This window comes from Delphinapterus leucas, chromosome 1, assembly GCF_059928025.1.
Source record: "Delphinapterus leucas isolate spDelLeu-1000000601 "Yukka" chromosome 1, BTC_Dleu_Yukka2, whole genome shotgun sequence".
Taxonomy (NCBI): Eukaryota; Metazoa; Chordata; class Mammalia; order Artiodactyla; family Monodontidae; genus Delphinapterus; species Delphinapterus leucas.
In genome coordinates, this window is record NC_143129.1 from 140,036,772 (window position 1) to 140,059,487 (window position 22,716).

Genomic DNA, 22,716 nt, shown 5'->3' on the forward strand with positions numbered 1-22,716 from the left:
CTAAATCTAAGTCATTTTAACACACGTTTGCACCAGTGTAACCAAGGCTGTTTTGGTCAACCGTCCTGGTCCACACTTGCTGTCATCTAACCCTGTCTTGGATTTACACACCAACTTGGATACCATCCTTGGTCCTCTTGCCTTAATTCTTTCTCATTATTTATCTCCTGGGGTCTTCCTGGCAGATTTCCACCTGATTCACTCCTCAGTCTTCTTTTTAAAGAGTTTTGTTTTTTTTTTTTCTTTTTCTTTTTGCGGTACGCGGGCCTCTGACTGCTGTGGCCTCTCCCGTTGCGGAGCACAGGCTCCGGACGCGCAGGCTCAGCGGCCATGGCTCACGGGCACAGCCGCTCGGCGGCATGTGGGATCTTCTCGGACGGGGGCACGAACCCATGTCCCCTGCATCGGCAGGCGGACTCTCAACCACTGCGCCACCAGGGAAGCCCTTAAAGAGTTTTTTTGATGTGGACCATTTTATAAAAGTCTTTATTGAATTTGTTACAATATTGCTTCTGTTTTTTTTTTTTTTGTATTTTTTTGGGTTTTTTGGCCACAAGGCATGTGGGATCTCTGACCAGGGATCGAACCCACACCCCCTGCACTGGAAGGTGAAGTCTTAACCACTGGACTGCCATGGAAGTCCCACTCCTCAGACTTTTGTCATTATACACTACCTTGGGAAGGGTTCCTGTCCACAGTCCACACCACCCCTCTCACCCCCAGTTTTATTTGTTGTTTGGTGTATACAACGAAGATAAAAAGCACTAAGAAAGAAAAGTCTGATTCCGTAATGCAAAATCATTTTTAAAAAAATCACTAAAATGAGGGAGAAATATTTCAGACGTATTGAAAATAGAGCCGAAGGAATGCCAAAAATATAAAGATCTAGTTTTTCATTTTTTTCCTCTCAGAGAATGTCAGTGACCTCGGTTTGAACTGACTGGGTTCTACTACCACTTCTGTTCTTTTCTCCTCTGAGTAAATTACTTAGACTCTCTGACCCTCAGATTCTCCATTCCTTTCAACGCAGTAATTACACTGTCTTGCAGGGTTATAAGGGAAGTTGGTGATGATGCTTGGAAAGCATCTACCATGGTGTTTGGTACATCACGGTCCCTGAAAAAACAGCACGTATTACAAATCACAATACCAGCTGGTAAATTAGTTGCTTCAATAAAAAAAATACATTATCCAAAACCAGTTAAACGATACTGAGGATATTAAGCTTCATTATAGGATTCAATTTTTCATAGGGAAAAACAATATGTAAAAAATGGTACATAAAACAGCACTATATCATAACAAAAACATCAACAAACTCATATCAAAAAGTCCATGTGTTTCCAAGGCTTAAAATATATCACTCAAAGGCTGCTTAATTGGCCCATGAGCTTCCAGCTCCATCATCCATCTCCCCATCGGAGGAAGCCACAGGGATTCAGCCCCTGACTTCTCCTGAGCTCTTGCAAATACTCATCCGAGTCGCTGACTCCACCGCGTCTGACTCTGTTTAGTGATGCCTGTCTCTAGCTGGGAGTCACTCTGGGAACTGGCTAAGATCTCTTAACGCTTCTTTCCTGACTCTCTCCCAGTTTTCCACATGCACGTTGCTTTGTACTTGCTTTGAAGAACGCTTGGAACAGCACTCAACCTCTCTAGCAGTTTGAGCAGCATATGGCCTTATGTTAGAAATCACAGCTCTTCAAAGAACCAGAAAATAACTTTCCGTTCTGGGTAGTGTTGTACTTGCAAAGTGAAGCAGGAAAAACACGTTTCAACCAATTGGTGAATATGGTGTGTTCTCACGGCCTGATATATCTCTGAGGTAATTTATTTCTCTGAGTGGGCATTTCAGGAAAAGAACTTTTCAAAAAACACCACCATAACAAAGAGGTCATATTAATTTGAGAATAAAAACTGGTCATGTATACAAGGAGGCAAGGACTCTTTCACAGCTCCTCCTGTTTTGTAAGGTATACCAGAGTTGAGCTGCTTACTGTGTTGCTGAGGAAACTGAGGGCCAAGGACTTAAATACTTAAGTAGAGAAGACTAATCTCTACCCCTGCATGAAACTTGGTTCCTGTGAGGGACCAAGTGATTGTTCAGCCTCTCTAGCGGAGTGTTCATGGCTGGTGACCTCCGTGACTGGAAGGCCCCATTGGTCCTGGGACTAAGGTGGGCGGCTCATGATTGGCTGCCCGGGGTTCAAAGGCCATCTTGTAAACATGCAAGTAAGGGCCACTCAGCAGGAGCTACAGATTCAAAAGCAGCTGCTGTTGCTGCCTGTCTGCTGTGTGACAGTCTCTCCATTTGATCCTGACAACGACCCTGCAAGGAAGCCTGTGCCGCACCTGCTTCCTGATGAACAGACGGACCTCACAGAGCTAACCTCAGAGGGCACACAACCGGCACATTTTCAAGCCAGGATGCCAATACAGGTCTGGCTTCAAATCCTGGGCTCACTTTACCGCTTCACTAGAGTAAAAGTTATCTAACCAACCATTCAGAAAAAAAAACAATCACACATACACAAACTATCTAAAACATGCAACCATTCCTGGTGGTGAGTATTTAGCTTCATCTCTTTATGTGTGACCACGTCATATTTCTTTAAAAAACATTGTTTTGTTTCGTTTGTAAAGAACGTAGAATCACTGGTGTTAAATGTCTTGTGACTGATTGCTATTACCCAAGCCTCTGCTTCTTTCAAACATCATATGTACAGCCCTTACCTCTCCGTGCCTCATTTATCAAGTGGCAAGGAGAAATATTTACATTGCCGGCTACTTGGTCTAAGCGCACCATTAAGTTGCCCACCCCATAACCGCCACCTCTTTTTAGGCCAGTGCTGCAGGTCAACATATGCATCACCAATGGAGAAATGAAACAGCTAGTGACATGGCAGGGAGCCAACTCTTACCAGACAGAAGAAAATGATTCTATCGAGCCTAATGGAAGGATTCCTGGGGTATGCCCTGCTCCTACTTATAAGGGTAGGCACCTAAAGCGGAAGGGTTTAGACCCAGGTCAAACCAGGAGTGGTGATTACTTTTGAAATCTGAGTCAGTGAGGGTGGAAAGAAAAAGAGAACCATTACTGAGAAGAGACAGGGTCAGAGCTTAAATCCAAGAATCAGGGTAAGGGGAAAGATGGGAGAACGAGTGAGAAGGCTGGTGGTCAAGACAGGGGAGCAGGGACTGGGCCACGGAGTGTGGTTCAGTGTGAAGCCAGGCATGATGGAACTGTGGGGACTCACGTTTTACAGTCAGTGCATTCCGTGAAGTCCACAGGTATGAGTTAAGGGAGGCTCATGAGTGTGCATCCTAAAAGTCGGGATTCCTGTTTTCATCTAAGCTCTGCTGTTTCTCCGTGTTGTGACCTTGAGCAGATCACTATTCATTCCTCACTTGACAAGTGAAGACTGAACTAACTGCTTAACCACAGGCAATTATTCAGTGCCTATCTTTGACCTAAGCACTGTTGAAATTAAAAAGAAAATAAGCCACAGCCCCTACATCAAAATTTTTTTCTAAAAAATTTAAAATATATACTATGTCTTATGACAGCTCTGATCTTATTTTCTTCAGTAAAAATTATGTGTTTTGCATTAAAACCTTCAATGCAAGTTTTAATTCTGCTTTTGTATTTTTAGTTGTCTTTATCATTTCCTTTTTCTCCCCTCATTCCATTGCCTTTCCATCTGAACTCATTTTTCTTCCTAGTAAGTTTCTGCTCTCTTTCATAGAGATGTGCTTTAAAAAAAAATCCTATTGAATATGCAAAGGAGTTTTAAAATATTTTCTTTTGGTTTCAGTAGTAAGTAATTTTTAAGAGGCCTTTCCCTTAAGTGTTCAAAATGATATTTCTTTTTCTTTGTGTGCAACATGTTTTTCCTAATGGACTCACTTTATTACCTTTTAAATTCATTTTAACAAGAGCGCTATACATATTCAGTGTTTCCCAGCATACAGTACACAATTTACTCTCAGCCCCGCTAACTGTAACTTGGATTTGCCTCTTTAGATCTATAGCTAGTTGCCAATTCCCAGAGTTCAGCAGTTTTTATTTTGTGTACCTCTGTTGCCCGGAGGTGGATCACCATTGCCCTGCTTTCTAATCCTAGGACAGATGGTAGACATGCAAAACTACACCCCTCCTTCAAATTCACAGGGTTTCCCTATCTCTGCCCCTTTAACAGAGTTTGATTCAGGGTCCTTAGAACTGCAGTGCATCACCATTCATTCTAAATCAGACTTCCAGCCCAGTTGTCTACTTGGGTTGGCAGTTTTCTAATGGATTGAAGTGAAAGGGAAGATAAGGTCCAGGTTGCGGAGGAGTTCTGGGAAATTAAACTCACTGGCTGCTTCCAAAAAGCAAAACAAAACAGAACAAAAAACCTTAACCATCAGCAGCAGAGGAGAGGGATGACTGCTCTGTTTTTAGGCTTAAAGGGACCTTGCATTTTTAAGCTAGGGACCGGAAAGTGGAGAGGTCCCAACTTTTGCAAGGCTGGTGGTTTATTTTGTTTTCATGTCAGATATTATGATTATCAAACAAGTTACATTTAGTCTTTTAGATTCCGGAAGATCTTCCCAGATTCTCTCTGAGATTGTCAATTCTAGTTTTCCTAGTTGAAAGTCATCTTAATTGTTAAAGTCAGAATGAGTTTACGCTTTTTATTTTTTTTATCTTCACAGGTATTCTCAAGTGACGCAGAGAAAGGCTGCATCAGGGTTTGCTGCCCAAATGCCACCTAAAAAAAAAATTCAAAATCAAATATTTACTGAGCACCTCCTTTGGCTTGTATAGATGTCTGCATTATAGGGATCATACATTATGTACATACACACATATGCACACTCTCACACATGTACAATATTATTTCCCCCATTTTCATGTGAACTTGGAACAGGTAGTTTCTTTTCTTCTTTGTGTTCCCTCAGCTTGGCATAGGCCTGCACATAGTAGGTGGCCAATCAGCATTTTTTGAATGGATGAATGTCTAACAAGGGTGAGAGAACAGAGGGGAGAGAAAAGAACTGGGAGAGTGTGATGCTGCTGAAGCAGAAGGGGAACAGGGAGTGGCCAGTCATTCTCTGAGAAGGTCTTTTTTTAATTACCTAGATAAAATGCTAAATGCAATCCATCACTGGTTAGACAATGATATAAAAAAAATCGTGAACATTCACACGCCATGCTCTCCTCCCTCTAGAGCACTGCACATACTATGTTTCCCTTGGTCCCAGACCCCGTTCCCTATTTCACACAGTGTCAATGTCACCTCCTATCTGAAGCCTCCTATCTGAGTGCTGAGACCATGTTAGGTTATCATCTTCCACACGTCTGAGGAGCGCTGGACAGTGAGTGGGACCTGGAGTTTGACCCTGTATCCCCATTGCTTGTTTACATATTCTGCCTGCCTCTCCTCCCTGACCCCACCAAAACACTAATGCTCCTGAAAGCTGGAGTTGTGTCCAGTTACTTATATCCCCCACCAACTATAACAGGGCCTGTATCTGTTAAAATAATTAGTTAATTCATTGATGAACAAAGGCACTCATAATTATAATAAAATGGAAACTTCTTATCTTCATTTACCCGGACATTATGACTGGTTTTAGATACTGATCATAGGGATAGTAAGAGTCAGTAGCAATCTAATTCATTTAGAATTAGCAAATTGTTCACATGTATATTTTTTCTAAACCAACAGATGACCTCTTATTATCTCCATGTTGACTATCAATTATCAATAAGTACATATTAAGCACTTAGTACGTGCTCAGAGAAATATTTCAGGAGCCCAAAGAAAAAATCACATACGGTTCTTGCCCTACTGGGATTTTCTTGACATTCTAGATGTTACGTATTTTTTTAACTTAACATTTTATTAAGCACCTCCCTCCCTTGAAATATGCTCCATGAATGTAAGGATTATACTTTAGCAGTACTTGCTACAAAGTAAGCACCAAATACACATTTTGTGAATGAATGTTGGAAAAAGTAGTCACATTGTAGGTTCTGGCAAAAGCGTAACATGATAAATAGATTTAGGGTGATTATTTTGATGTTATCCAAAATTGGACTGAGGGAAAGAGACTTGAACATAGATGCAAAAATCCTCAACAAAATACTAGCAAACCAAATCCAACAATACACTGAAAGGACCATACACCATGATCAAGTGGGATTTATCCCAGAGATGCAAGGAGTTTTTCAATATCCACAAATCAGTCAGTGCGATACACCACATCAACAAAATGAAGAATAAAAACCATACGAGCATCTCAATAGATGCAAAAAAACCTTTCATCAAAATTCAATACCAATTTAGGATAAAAACTCTCCAGAAAATGGGCAGAGAAGGAACCTACCTCAACATAATAAAGGCCATATATGACAAACCCACAGCTAACATCATACTCAACAGTGAAAAGCTGAAAGCATTTCCTCTAAGATCAGGAACAAGATAAGGATGTGCACTCTCACCACTTTTATTCAACATAGTTTTGGAAGTCCTAACAATGGCAATCAGAGAAGAAAAAGAAATAAAAGGAATCAACACTGAAAAAGAAGAAGTAAAACAGTCACTGTCTGAAGATGACATGATACTATACATAGAAAATCCTAAAGAGGCTATGATAAAACTACTTAGAGCTCATCAGTGAATTTGGTAAAGTTGCAGGATACAAACTTAATATACACAAAATCTGTTGCATTTTTATACACCAACAATGAAACATCAGAAAGAGAAATTAAGGAAACAATCCCATTTATCATCATATCAAAAAGAATAAAATACTTAGGAATAAACCTACCTAAGGAGGCAAAAGACCTGTACTCTGAAAACTATAAGATGCTGATGAAAGAAATCAAAGATGACATAAACAGATGGAAAGATATACCATGTTCTTGGACTGGAAGAATCAGTATTGTCCAAATGACTATACTACCCAAGGCACTCTACATATTTAATGCAATCCCCATCAAATTACCAATGGCAGTTTTCAGAGAACTAGAACAAAAAAATTTTAAATGTGTATAGAAACATAAAAGACTCTGAATAGCCAAAAGAATCTTGAGAAAGAAGAACAGAGCTGGAGGAATCAGGCTATACTACAAAGCTACAGTCACCAAAACAGTGTGGTACTGGCACAAAAACAGAAATATAGATCAATGGAACAGGATAGATAGAAAGCCCAGAAATAAACTCACACACCTGTGGTCAATTAATCTATGAGAAAGAAGGCAAGAATATACAATGGAGAGAAGACAGTCTCTTCAATAAGTGGTGCTGGGGAATCTGGACAGTTACATGTAAAAGAATGAAATTAGAACACTCCCTAACACCATACACAAAAATAAACTCAAAATGTATTAAAGACCTAAATGTAATGCCAGACACTGTAAAACTCTTAGTGGAAAACTTAGGCAGAACACCCTTTGACATAAATCACAGCAATATCTTTCTGGACCCACCTCCTAGAGTAGTGAAAATAAAAACAAAAATAAATAAATGGGACCTAATTAAACTTAAAAGCTTTTGCACAGCAAAGGAAGCCATAAACAAAACAAAAAGACAACCTATGGAATGGGAGAAAGTATTTGCAAACAAAGCAACCTTCAATGGATTAATCACCAGAATATACAAACAGCTCATGCAGCTCAATATCAAAAAAACAAACAACACAATCAAAAAGTGGGCAGAACATCTAAATAGACATTTCTCCAAAGAAGACATACAGATGTGCAAAAAGCATGTGAAAAGATGCCAACATTGCTAATTATTAGAGAAATGCAAATTGAAACTGCAATGAGATATCACTGCATACCAGTCAGAATGGCCTTCATCAAAAAGTCTACAAACAATAAATGCTGGAGAGGGTGTGGAGAAAAGGGAACCCTCCTACACTTTTGGTGGGAATGTAAATTGATACAGCCACTATGGAGAACAGTATGGAGGTTCCTTAAAAAACTAAAAATAGAACTACCATATGATATATATGGTATATACCTAGAGAAAACCATAATTATAAAAGATACATGCACACCAATGTTCACTGCAGCACTATTTACAATAGCCAGGACATGGAAGCAACCTAAATGCCCATCAACAGATGAATGGAGAAAGAAGATGTGTTATATATATACGATGGAATATTACTCAGCCATAAAAAAGAATGAAATAACACCATTTGCAGCAACATGGATGGACCTAGAGATTATCATACTATGTGAAGTAAGTTGAAAAGAGAAAGACAAATATCATACATCACTTATATGTGGAATCTACAAAAATGATACAAATGAACTTATTTACAAAACAAACAGACTCACAGACTTGGAAGACAAACTTATGGTTACCAAAGGGGAAAGGTGCGGGGGAGGCAAGATAGGAGGTTGGGATTAACACATACACACTACTATATATAAAATAATCAGCAAGGACCTACTGTACAGCACAGGGAACTCTACTCAATATTCTGTAATAACCTAAATGGGAAAAGAATCTGAAAAAGAATAGATGTATGTATATGTATAACTGAATCACTTTGTTGTACACCTGAAACTAACACAGCATTGTAAATCAACTATACTCCAATATAAAATAAAAATTTTAAAAAAAGAGAGATTTTGGGGAAAATTTTTTTTTTTTTTTTTTTTGCGTTACGCGAGCTTCTCACTGTTGTGGTCTCTCCCGTTGCGGAGCACAGGCTCCGGACGCGCAGGCTCAGCGGCCATGGCTCACGGGCCCAGCCGCTCCGCGGCATGTGGGATCCTCCCGGACCGGGCCACGAACCCGTGTCCCCTGCATCGGCAGGCGGACTCTCAACCACTGCGCCACCAGGGAAGCCCTGGGGAAAATTTTTAGCCCAGAATTTCCTTCCTTCTATCTTATCTAGGTCATCTTCTCCTTCCAGTGTTGTGAGGTAAATTCATCAAATGACAGCTATTCAAAGGTAAGGCTAACCCAAGGGCAATTATTAAGGGAAATCACTGCTAAGAAACATCAGGTGATGTATAAGGTATGTTTATAAAACAATAGAACTTTTAAAAAGATAAATATACCAGGATTTTTAATACCATTGGGCATATGTCCCCGTGCAAGAAGTCTCCTTTGGTGATTACATACTTATTCTAGTGAGACAGACAGTCTTAAAAGCACTCGTTTCCTTTGGCATTCTAGTCTGTGTTTGGGCTACCTTTATTGGAATCCTAATGACGGTAATTCTTAAGTTTCTGGATGTCAGGGTTGGTTTTAACACAGACAAAAGCCACTGGGAAGCCATGGCACCTGCCATGCTGGATGATGAAGCTGGTACAGCAGGTATTGGCAAGGAAAGGACCCCAAAGGAAGGACTCCAGATCCAAGCCCTGGACTTCAGAGCTGCAATCATTTTAAGATACAACCCTGCTTTGTTTGGGGGTCATTTTATGAACTGGTCATGCTTCTTCACTTCTTTAACATTTTAAGTGTCTCCTATATTTGGCTTTAGATATTTGTCTCTAATTAAGACATGGATTTTTGTACTCATACAAAATGTGTGCTTCCCCTAACCTCTGTTTGTACCCAGAAAGCCAGTTGCCTGAAAGTATGGCTTTCTAGCTATATATAGCCTGTGGCCACGTGGCCCTCTCCAGACATTCCTCTTCTGCTTCCATGGGCCAAACAGGAGGCCGAGACCATTATTTGTTGTGTGGGCCACACTTCATGGACTCCGGACAGACATCACTTTCCCTATGTCCAATTTCTTTTCTTTCCACCATGACTCCCTTTTATTAGCAGAAGTTGCTTATGTCAAGTAGGTAATGAAAATAAAGATTGGGTCTTTCTGTTGGCCTCATAAAAATATTTAAAATATTCTCAGCAGAATTAATCACAAAGCCAAAGCCTGTTAAGTTTTGAAGTTCCTCAAGCCAGCAGGCCTGCTCCACTGTCACGCACTGCATAAACCTTGCACTGCTCATGGCCTCCATTCTAAACCCCCGCCTTGATGCACCTCACACTCTGCTCTCCACTTCTTGACATGTGAGTTCTGAATTCATGGCCTCTTTTCTTGTTTGTGGTCTCTCCTGGCCTCTTGGAACTGTAGCTTAGCTCTTTTTCCCTAGCTTTCACATGCTTCGTCCATCCTCAAACACAATTCTCTGTGTCTAAGCTGTTCTTAGGCAACCGGTTTCACCTGGCCATCAGGATGTTACCTCTTAGCTTAGGTGATTGTGAGCTCTTCCACCAAGGTCATCCTGGCCCCTCCGGCCCCATATATCTGCACTAGAAGTGACTCTGAAGGTCACTAAGAGCTGAATTTCACCACCAACGTAAGTTATTAATTTTATTTTACTTCTACCAAAGTTTATCTGAAACCCTAATAATGTTGGCATGCATTCTGAGCAGCCCTGACTCAGGGCCTAGGCAGATGGGTGGCTGCGGTAAGCTAGACCATAGGTCGTAACATTTACCACTTACTCACCCGGCAGCCTGGAGAACATGACTCTTCAAACTGATGTAAATACAAAGATTACATAGGCAGGGGCTCGCGACCTCCAGCCGCTCCGTGGGACAAAGAGGCAGCAGTAGCTACATGTAAGAAATCCTGCTTTGAACGCTCTCAAGGGTGGCTCAGAAACAATGAGAACTTCCAGCAGATCATCCTGAGGAGCGGCAAGAGCCTTCACAACAGCAATGAATCTGCAAGAACCCAGTGGGCTGTTGGCCGGCTTTGTTTATTTTTCCTCTTTTGCCTTCTCCTCACTTTGCTTCTTTCAAACTCTGTAGCCCTTTGGCCCGCCTTCACCTTCGTGCAAGGACTGACTGTTACTTACCATGCCCTTTAGTGTCAGATCTGCTAAGGGAGACCGGTTGCCATGGAAATCTGGCCAAACATGTAAATCAACAGTGAGGAAACCCACGGGCTGAGTCTTCTTAATCAGATCCAGGTGACTGTTCAAATATGCATAGATACTCTGGCATCTGGAAGAGAAGTGGATTTTGTTTTTAAAAGGGGGGGGGTGGGTAGGGTCAGGGAGCAAATTGCTCTGTAGAAAGAAATCATTTGTACTCCCATATCAAATCCAGAAAGTAAGCAGGGTCCCAAAAGCTTCAGCACAAAAACCACCCCCAACCCATAGAAATCAGCAAACCACACTCTCAAATCACGCTGTACTCTCATCAAGGATTGGAGGCCTGTCCTGGTGGAAGGTGGAAAGGTTTGGACTCAGAAGACCAGATCCAAGAATGGCTTTACTCCACTGTAGGTGTGTAACCACTACTGTGAGAAAGTTATTCAAACTTTCTGAACCACTCTCTTTGCATCTGTAAAAACAACCATCACAATCCCTGCCCAACTGACCTCATAGGGTTTTGTGAAGATCAAAGGAGACTATGTAGATGAAGATACAGGATTCTGCAAAATGTACACTACTGGACATATGTCAAGGATTTTTAAAAATCAGTATTCTTAATTATAATAATAATATGATGGTGAATGCAGATGGTTCCCCGACTCAGGATAGGAGTTTGCTAAGGGCAGTGATATGATGGAGTGAATGCAGTTAGGATCAGGAGTTAGGAGGCTTGGTTTCCAACCTAAACCTACCAAATGACATTGCACTAGTTCTTTCTCTCTTTAAGCCTTTGTTTCTTCACATGTAGAATGAGGGAGTCAGAGGACCTTTCTCATTCTCTCAGTCTATTTACCTGAGAGGGAGACAGAGATGATGGGCTTGGGAGTCAAGGCAGTCCTGCATTCAGATGCTGGTTCTACCTGTCCTAGCTAGGTAAAATGGGCCAGTGACTTAACCTCTCTGAGCTTCAGTTTTCCCATGCATATAATGGGTATAAAATACCTCACTGGGTGAAATCTCACTGCATGACACAAAAGTTCGTTACCCTTCCCCTCTTTAAAGGTGCTTCCTTCTCTTGAACTGACAATTCTAGAAGAAAGTGGGTTGGCATCCCGTGCCACTTCCCACTGGTGTCCTTGGAACCACAGCCTTAAACATGGCTTGAATAATGGTAGAAAAAAAGTATAGGAGATCAATGACCAAGGGAGGTTGATATCTAAGATACATAAGATAATATTTATTATTTACATTTAAAATGTTTTAGGGGTGCAGCTCAGCGATTTCTAGTTCTAGTTTTGTGACACTGTGAGTGTCCCTCTGGATCCCATGAAATTCCTGAAAGTTTTCTAAACTAAGTGTAAAGAAAGAAACAAACGAGTAGTGGTTTTCAAATACCTATTAAATAAAAACTTTATGTGGAACTCCAAGATAGAAAATACAGAAAAACAAAACTGTTCTATGTGAGTGCGTGTGTGTAAGTGTGAGAATGTGTGTGTGCACATGTGTGTAAGTGTGAGAAGTGTGCTGGGAGGAGGCAAGGGCAGTCCAACCTACCAGGCACTCTCCTTGCTTCTTGCCCTGACTCCTCATTCCTGTCTGTAAAAATCTTCAGCCCTACATCATATTAGAAGATGACCAGAGTAACATCAACTACTGCTCCTTGCTCCTCTGGCCTTCAAACACAGCCCAGTGAGCTGAGTACCGCTAACACCCCTTTACAGAGGGGATGAGTAAGGCGTGTAGACATGTGACCGAGTCCAAAGTTAAACCCTCTCTGTGATTCTGAAGCCATGTGTTTTCTGTATCCCCAGCCAGGAATTATTTGTCAAAGCCCCTACATTCAAACTCTGTTTTAGAATGATTCTATGATAGTGTTAAGAAAGGATCCTCTGAGGTCTCCACGGAAGGTAGGGCCAGGGCCACATATGTGGGGAGAATACGATCACACCCTGGTTTTCTATCTCCCAGCTCTCTCTGCTCCTGGTCCAACACAGTCACACGGCCAACGATGGCCACAAGAACATCCTTTCCAGCCAGAAGTCAAGAGTCTGCACTAATTCTAGCAACACTGAACTTCAGAAGAGCATCACTGCACTTATAGAGTAAAGGGATTAAAAAAAAGAAGAAGCACATGTCTATAAATCTTTTGTCTCTCAAGGAATCTCAGAGCAGGGCATTTGGTTTCAGACATCTGGGTCAATAAGAATCTATCGGCCTAATTACTATTGATTTGTCATTGTCTCATTTACTGTGGGTCTTTGCAAACAGTGAGATTCATTTAGCCTCTACATATACGGTCACTCGTGCACTAATGAGATCCCTGGGGGACGGGGCATATGCTTACCCCTTTGACTCCTAACCTCCTCGCAGCTGTATGTTTATTCTTTGAATGCAGCCATTCTTCTGCACGTTTTTTCAATTATCCCTTACCATGTGCACTATCTGAGTATATCATTCAAAATGAAATGCACTTGGAAAACATTAAAATAACAAATGCACATCATTATTCACATAATTTTAACCTTGCATGGTGCCTTTTTTGGTTTTGACTTTGTTTCAGTTTGTATGTTTTATCAATTCTTTCTCAAATGGCGGTCTGCCCTCTTCCAGCTCGGGAATCACATATTAACTGTTCCTAGTGATAGGTCTCCCTCTTTTTCATGAACTCCAGACTCATTTATCCTCTCTTAGAGAGAGAAATCCTTGCTTTCCTAGTCCTGTTGTGTATGAAGAAGAAAATACAGTTTCAAGAATCACAAAGCGACTTCACTGTATACCAGGTGGCTGACCAGGTACACTAAACCTCTCCAAGCCTAGTTTACTTTTTTGCTATCAGGGTTAATACTTTTACCTTATAGGCTGCTATGAAGATTAAATATGGAGTCCTGAGTACTATAAAATGATAGCTGATCAATAAATAGTTCCTTCTTGTTCTCCATCACAGGAAATTCACTTCTAGAGTCAGGGAAGATTTTTTTCAGACTTTATGGCTCACAATCTTCAATGCGTACCACACCCCTGGAATCTCTACTTTCCTTCTCCATAAACCATTTAATTCTTTGGATTCACAGGACGCCCCAAAGTATGGTGACCGTACTTTCAAACCCCAAGTCAGAACACATGGTCTAACAGAAGAATCTGTGCCTTTTCTAGGAGTAAGAGAAAGTCTTGGAAAAGAAGCTTCCACACTACCTCCAGTTCCTCCTTGACCCACTGCAATAGGTATTCTGCCTGCCCCATTCTGCTGAGACTGGCTCCACCATGAGGAGAAATCCCCGCTTTGTTGCTGTCTCCAGTGGACCATTATTCGCCTTTATTTTACCTGAACTGTCTTTTGCATTTTGTACCACTTGGCTACTTCTTACTAATTTGTTTTCCTCCCCTTGTTTCCAGGCGACAATACTCTTTTAGTTTTCTAGCTGGTTCTCTTCCTCTCTTTGTCCCTTAAGTATATGAAGACTCCCAGAGACCTGTCCTTGGCCCCCTTCTCATTCTTTCTACACCCTTGGATGATCCCATCTTCCTTTCAGGGCTCCTGTTAACTAGCTATTGCTGCAGACTTCCAAATATATGCCCTTATCTCCCGCTCATTTCTCTGTGATGAGTTCCATGTCAAATACCCAAGCACTCATCAAATGCTTCCTCCTGGATGCCCAAACGGACCTCAATTAAAAAATGTCTACTACGACACACATCATCTTTTCTGATATACTCACTCTTCTTTCTATGCTCCTTGGTTTGACCAAAGGCAAACTCATTTAAGTGGCTGCTCAAGCAACCATTTTGGGGGCAGAGTCAGAGTGGGTATCATTTTTGATTCCTCTCCTTCCCTCAGCTTCCAAATTTAATTTTGGACCAGGTTCTGTCAATTTATTATTTTAAATATTCCTCTAACCAGCATGCTTTTCTCCCTCATAACTGCTACTACTTTATACAGGCCCTCTTCAAATGTCTGGATTAGAGGACTGGCCCTCTACCTTATCTCCTGCCTTGAAATTGTGCCCCCTCCAACTAGGTTTTCTGCACTCCTTCCTGGGTGGTTCGTCTAAAATGCAACTCTGATGACGACTCCATACCTATCTAAAACCTTCAGTGATTCCTCCCCACTGTCCTCAAGATAAAGTATAAGCTTCCTTGTTTGGCATAATGTTCTTCATTATCTAGCTCTCCCTACATTGTACCACGTTACAGACATGCCTTCCACTCTGCATCCCTCCTCACCACTGTACACATCATGCTCCTGTGACACTAAACTACTTCTAAGTTTTCAAAATATGCAGGTCTTAACCTCTGAATGTTTGCCTATCCTTCTCCCTCTTGCCTAGAATTCTCTTCCTTATCTTCTTTACCTGCCTATGGCTATCACTGTTCTAGACTCATCTTTTTATTTTTAATTGAATATAGTTGATTTACAATGTTGTGTTAGTTTCCGATATACAGCAAAGTGATTCAGATACATATATACACACACACAGTAGGACCTTATTGTTTATCTATTTATATCTAGTAGTTTGTATCTGCTAGTCCCGAACTCCTTATTTATCCCTCCGACCCCCCTTTCCCCTTTAGTAACCTTTCCCCTTTGGTAACCTTTAGTGTTCTTCCCTTCTGCTCTTCACATGGTTAGCTCATTTATATCCTTCAGATCTTAACTGTGCTTCCATCAGCTAGGGCTTTCCTGACCACCTCATCCAAATGGGGTTTCCCTGATATTCTATCATCATACTCTGTTAGTTTCTTTCATATCATGTTTGGTCGCCATAGACTTATTTATGGGTTCATTTACTTGTTAACTGCCTATGGCCTTCTCTGGACTTTAAGCTTCATGAAGGCAGACCATTACCAGTATACATTCAGAATCTAGCAGAGAACTTGGCACACAGAACCACCCAAGAGTAGCCATCAAATGAATGAATGGCCCTTCCTCCACTGTATGACAATTGCCTCTTAATTTTATCTGTATCCATTGCTGGAATCTGAATTCCTTTTGGGAAAGAGTCACATCTTATGCATCCCACCAGGTGCTCAACACGGTTACTGAAGTGTAGAATGTATGAATATTGATCCCGCATGGACTGTTAGAGGTTATTTTTACCTCTCCCTCTCATTGTAGTACAGCTGCCAAAAGAGTAGATCTCTGGAGTCATATGGACACAACCTTCCAGGCGTGCTGGTATACCCCACAGAAGGGGGCAGAGAAAAGGAATAAGCATCTTGTGACACCCCACCCTGCACTTCCACCCATGTGCCAGGCACTATGCCGGGCTACAGTGAATCTGCTGAGAAGCAGAAAATGAAGAACTGATTTCCTAAGTCAGCACAGCCCTCAGTCTTCTTGAGAGGACCCCAGTGCCCTGAACACTTTCTTATCCTTGCCTGTAGAACAGAAGCCAAAGAAAGGCATTGTAATACCCAGCTTACGTCTATTTAGAAAAACATTTCTCATCCAAGGGACATCAAGAATTTACCGTTTATCCTGGCACACCCTAGGGGATGAAAGGTGTTAATATCATCACCCTGGGTCTATGATTGTCCTAGCTCAGGGGAGCCTAAGTCAATACTTGTGGATAGACTGATGGCCCCAGTTGTCAGACTGAGGGACCAAGGTTGAAGAAGCCATAAAGGCCAAGGGAACAATCTGAGAACACAAGAGTAGAATGCACAGTGGAAACAATGTTTAGAAGTGGAGTCCCTATAATACTCATTTCCTCAACTAGAATTAAATTAGATTTTATATATATATATATATAAAACTATCACTAAGCACAGTGCCAGGCACACTGAAAATTCTTAAAAAATGTTCTTGGTCTTTCTTTCTCCTTTTCTTGCTCTGGGGCAGGGGCATTTATACAGATTTTAATGGGAATGTTTAGATATATTCTGAGATTTGGCATATGGGGGACCAGTACATTTTTAAAGTGATCCTCAGTGGGATTATAGAAATCACAGAAGCAAAAGAGGTTTGAAGAATAAATCATATCAAGAAAAGTTGATTGTTCTGAAAGGAATAACAAAACACTCCAGGGAAAGTGGGAAAAAAGAAAGACAGATTGAGAGAGAGGATGGGAATTAGCAGAACCTTGCACCCCTGAGAGACCGGAAATTCACAGAATCACAATGAGAAATGACCACTGCTTGCAGTGACCGCTGAAAAAGGAGCTCAGAACAGGCTGGGCTTCTCTGTCTCCAGTCCTCCTCCAGTAGACCATAAACTTGCTGAGGTCAGGAGTCATGTCTTCCACTGACCCTCTGTCCCCACCAATGGTCTGGTTTATTCTCCACAGAGCAGCCAAAGTAACCCTTTTAAAAGGTAAATCTGACTGTGTCTTCCATCTGCTCAAAAACAAAAACCTTGAAAAAAGTGCAGTGGTCTTATAGCTTTTTACAATGACCCGCATGGTTTGACCCTTGGCTAAATTTTACCTCTCATCTGTCCCCCATTCCCTCACACTTTGGTCAGTCACAGTGCCCTTTACAATGTCCACTGAGCTTGCCAAGCTGGCTGCTGCTTCCCGGCCTTGGGACTTGCTGTTCCTTTGGGCTAAAGGGATCTCCTCCATATAACCATGGCTTGATCTCTCTCTTTATTCAGTTCAGAGTCCTGTTTGAGTGCCACCTCATCAAGGACGGCTTCTCCACCTGAAATAGTACCCATCCGTCACTCCAACACCTCTTGTCGTTCTATGTCTCCTTACTCATCTCTATTTTTCTTTAGAATGCTTACCAATTCCTGGAGTATGTGCTCTCTCTCTCTCTCTACATACATACAAACATAAACATACACGCACGTACATATAGGTATATGTGTGTGTATGTGCATGAACACAATTTCCATGAAAACAGGGATTTTTTTTTCTTTGTTCACTGTTATACCATAAATGCTCATAAGACACTCATCAGACAGTCAGAGGACCTGGATTTTAACCTTGGCTCTGCTGTCAACCTTGAATCCAGCACTTGTGGATTATGCCAACATCTTCCCACCAAACTGTGCCATCACCATAACCTCATTCTGAACCACTGGTAAAGATTCTTTAAGAAAAGTAAGACAATAATGGGCAGTTTAGAGGAAAAGAGCTGAAGTTATCATGAATGGAAGGTGATCTCTGGCTACGGAGTAACATCTCTGGATATTTGGCCCTACATAGAAAGAGACTCCGGTTGCCATTTACATGCATGGGTACATCTAGTTATTGTTTACTTAATTCGTAAGCTCACAGAAGGCTTCTCTTCAGGATGAAGCCTAGAAGGATTACAGTAAATCAAGAGTATAAAATACTCAATCTGTTTATCAACACTTGTTTCTATGGTTTCAAATAGGATTTGCTGATGCTAAGCTCTGAGATAGGGGTGACCTGCATTGCTGTTTGCAGACAGCACTAAGTCGCACCACAAGAGGCATACAGTTTTTGAATCCAAGGGATTTGTTGTCCCTTCCAAATAACTAACTTCACTTAAGAACAACTATTCCTATTTCTAAGATCTGAAGCATAGTGAGTGCTAGTCTTGATATAGTCTATTTATAGATCTGATAAGATAGAGACACATTTTCCTTTGCAAGACAATAAAAAGAAATTGGAAGGGAAGAGAACCAATACTGAGTGCCTACTAAGTATATACAAACTGGAGATAAAATTTTGAGAGTCATCAAAATATAGAAGGAAATGAAGCCAAGAATGTAGATGGGATCACGGAAAAGACCACAAAGAGAGAAGAGGTCCAAGAATGTAGCTGTGATGAACTTTGTTGTTAGTGACAGAGAAAAGGATCATAGGCCTGAAAAGGAGATTAAGAAATAGTCAGAGATACAGAAGTAAAACTGGGTGAGGGTGACATTCTGGCAAGCCAAGAAAAGAGAGTGTGGGAAGGAGAAGGAGTGATCATTGGTGCCACATGGAGCTGAGAGCTCAAGGAAGGGGACTGGAAGACATCCCGTGGTTGCCGAGGACCTGAACAGTAAACGTTTCAGGGGCCGATGGTGACAGAATCAAACTGGAGTGGGCAAGGGAGGAGTGAGGAAACTGACCAAGAGTACAGGCAATGCTTTGGAGCAACTTAGCTCTAGATAGAGGGAAAAATACAGAGAGGTAGCTGGAAAGCGGGAAGAAGTCAGCTGGCATGTGAAGAGACGTGGGATGTAAATCCAGTCTGACTCTAAGATTGAGTTCTATAAATTACTGCTTCTGGACCACACTGTGCTACTGTTTCTCTGGGTTTACATGCTAATCCACAAATCCTCCCTTTCTTCCTATTTTCAATCAAAACTACTCACATGAGGCTCAGCTACAGAAGAAAGTTCCGGACATTTTGAGTTATTTCATTGCAAAGTCTAACCTATCCCTTAGATTTGCGTTGAGGTCTAAGATCTTCAGAGACTGGCATTTCCACGGTCTACTTTCATCCTCATAACACCTGGAAAATGAATTAAGCAGGGTGGGATCATTGTAATTTTATAGGTGAGGAAACTGAGTCACCAAGACATTGATGGCAGAATTGGTACCAGAAGCCAAGGCTTCAGTCCAGTGTTCTTGCTACTCCATGAGAAGGCAGGCAGGTGATGGATGACTGACATCTGCTGCTTAACCCTAGAACAATCCCCTCCAAAATGTCCTCCTCTTTTATAATCATTAGTAATAGTAGTAGAAGTAGTAGTAGTGGTTGTTGTCATTGTCATCGTACAGTTTACAAAGCCTTTCCAAATACATTGCTTCTGTAAACTCAAAATAAATTCTCAGAGCTATCCATGGCTGGTTTTCTCATGTCTACTATCCCATGTTCTGATAAGGAAACTAAGGTTCAAACAACTATGTATGTGGGAGCTGAGATTTGAATCTAGATCTCTAAACTCTACATCTGTGCTCTTTCCTTTGGGTTAGTGGTTTTAAAATGCTGGATCCCCTCACGAATTTGATAAAAGCTATGGCCCCTCTTCCCAGAAATGTACATGTAAGTATATAATCAACAAAACTCTGCACACAATTAAGGGGTTCCCTGGTGATCTGAGGTTAGGCATCCCTCTTCTAGGTTATGTGGTCTCTAAGCCAACTAAAGTGCTAGTTATTGGCTAAGTGGTATGATCCCTGTAGATGGTAATGACATTGTAACTAGAGACTCGTAGAAGGGAAAGCTTATGAAACTTTTCTCAAACTCCTTGGTGGGATCAATCCTCCTCTGCACCCTGATGACACAGAGTTTACATTCTAGTCAGTATGCACTTCATTCTGCTCTGTGCAGGTGTGCCTCCCCATAAGAACAGACGTCCCTTGGTGGAATGAAAATGTCTAATACGAGTAACTACAACAACTTTTATCACTACCACTACCATTTACTGAATATTTATTATAGCTCAGCAATTGTTGCTATATCCCAGACACTATTTGAATTCATTTAATTTTCTCAACAACCTTATGAGGTGTTTACTGTTATTATTTTTCTGTACAGTGAAGTACTAAGGCACAGTGAGGTTAAGTACATTGCCCAGGGTAACAAGCTATTAAAGGGTGCAGCTGAGACAGGCAATTTGGCTCCAGGATCTAGGATAGTAACCTCCACCTTCGACTACCTCCCTTTTGCCAGGTACTAGCTACATGAATGGGGTTTCTCTGAAAAATATTATAAAATACCTTACTTTTGTTAAAAAGCCCAACCACTAAGCATTATTATCATGAAATTCATTCAATAATTATTCTTCAAACTTCTTATTTCAAAATAATTTTAGATTTACAGAAAAATTGCAAAACTAGTATACAGACTTCCCCCATACCCACCATCTAAGAAGTTAACATAAATACAGTATTATTACTAATCTCCATACTTATTTGAATGCTGACAGTTTTCCCCACTAATGTGCTTTTTTCTGGCCAAGATCTAACCCATGATCATACATTGTTTCTAGATGTAGTAGCATCTTAGTCTCCTCAAATCTGGGACAATTCTCTAGTAATTCCTTAAGCTTCCTAATCTTTGAAGCATATTGGCTAATCATTTTGTAGAAATTACTTAGGTTAATTCTTTTCTTTCCCAAACCCCTATTAGTATGATCATGCTATTTATTATTAATACTATAGGTTTATTTTTTTCACTGTTTGTATTTCACCCCCACCACACACATCCATCTATCTATCTATCTATCTTTTATTTATTTTCAGGGGGACATGAAGCATCATCATGATTCTAAGAGTATGAGTTATATAAACAGGTATACTCAAAGAAGTGTCGCTCCCTCCTACTACCCTGTTCCCATTTCCCCATTATTTCCATCCCATTCCTACCCCACCTCCTGTAGGTAACAACCTCATGAGTTTCTAGTTTAACTTCCCTATATTTCTTTTGCATAAATGAGTAGGTACACATATATTTTCTTATATCACCTTCTTTTTACATAAAAAAGAGTATATTATAAACACTCCTTTATGGACTTCCCTGGTGGTGCAGTGGTTAAGAAGCCACCTGCCAACGCAGGGGACATGGATTCGAACCCTGGTGAGGGAAGAACCCACATGCCGAGGAGCAACTAAGCCTGTGTGCCACAACTACTGAAGCCCACGCACCTAGGGCTCGTGCTCCGCAACAAGAGAAGCCACCACGATGAGAAGCCCACGCACCACAATGAAGAGTAGCCCCCGCCCGCCACAACTAGAGAAAACCTGCATGCAGCAACAAAGACCCAACGTAGCCAAAAAAATAATAAATAAATAAATAATATACCCTGCTTTCTTCACTTAACAATATATTCTGGAAATCGCTCCTATCAGTTACTATCCTGTTTCACAGATGAAAAGACAGGCTTAAAGAAGTTGAATAACTTGCTCAAGGTCACATAGTTATTAAGGAGAAAAACTGGAGTTGAGTCCAAAGAAACTTTGACTCAAAAAATCCATGCTCTTTCTTCTATGTCAGAGCTTCTCAACCATGATTACTGGCATATTCTTGGAGGACCACTAGTTTTTTTGTGGATTCTCTTAGATTGTTTTGAAAATTAATACATGTGTGTCCTGGATCATCCAGATGACTATCTCATAACCAAGTACTGCCAGGCATTCTCATTGCTCACAGGATCTGAAAATCATGCAGCTCCTAAAGTCAGTGCCCCTAATGTGGTCGGGCATGGAAAACTGTAGAGACCAGAGGGAGCTGTTACCTGGCTGTGGCCTTGGCTTGTAGTTCAGGGAAGGCAGCATGGCCCTGCACCATGTGATCTATCTGAAAAACAAGAGAGAGGGGTCAATTTTATAGCTTCTCTAGTCTATGTTAAAGCCAGAAGAAGATATATTAAAATGTCTGTTTCGTTCAATTCTTTGTCTACAGAGGATCCAAGAATACTAAAATGCTAACTCAGCAAGAGTGTCTCAGCTCTTTCAGAAATCTAGCTTTGTTTAACCAACTGCTGGCCTCTTGGATTTATAAAAACAAAGAAGTTTAAAGAGAAGAACAGCAGGAAAAGAAACTCCCAAGGCTGAACTGGTAGCAGCAGGTAGTATCAGGTCCAAGAACGAGGTTTGACAGAGGCATGAGAAGGAGGTGTAACTCAGGGTAAATGAGGTAGAGGGGGGCCGGCCTGGGTGTTAAAAGCACAGGCCTCTGGATTACATCATCTCCCCCTCTGGTTACCCCACGCTGTTACCCCAGGGCAATGTCAGACCTTGAATTATTCTCTGTGTCTTACTAATGGAGAAGTTGAGTGAAACAGTCTATGAGGAGGGAGTCCCAGTTTAAAAAACACAAAAAAGAGCTGCCCCAGAGCTGTCAAGAGAATCTCCCCTGACTGAGAAGTTATCGCATGGGAAACTGGGACAGAGCTCTCCAAGGACAGAAATGTCTGAGCTCTGCAGACAACCATCTTCTCATTTGAAATTCCACGTCTAGGATTT

General features: G+C 41.2%; 1 protein-coding gene across 12 annotated transcripts in view; it reads right to left on the reverse strand.

Annotated features, from left to right (window-relative positions):
• Positions 1-22,716, reverse strand: part of FGGY (FGGY carbohydrate kinase domain containing) — a 418,604-nt gene that overhangs the window by 103,453 nt on the left and 292,435 nt on the right. For 11 of the 12 annotated variants that reach the window (XM_089921931.1, XM_089921934.1, XM_089921896.1 and 8 more), the window contains 2 exons: positions 21,987-22,048; positions 10,826-10,973 (listed from right to left, as the gene is read on the reverse strand). The exons of the other annotated variant lie outside the window; for it this stretch is intronic. In XM_089921931.1, the coding sequence (XP_089778057.1) occupies positions 10,826-10,973; positions 21,987-22,048 (210 nt within the window). The remainder of the gene's footprint in view (positions 1-10,825; positions 10,974-21,986; positions 22,049-22,716) is intronic. 12 annotated transcript variants of the gene reach the window in all.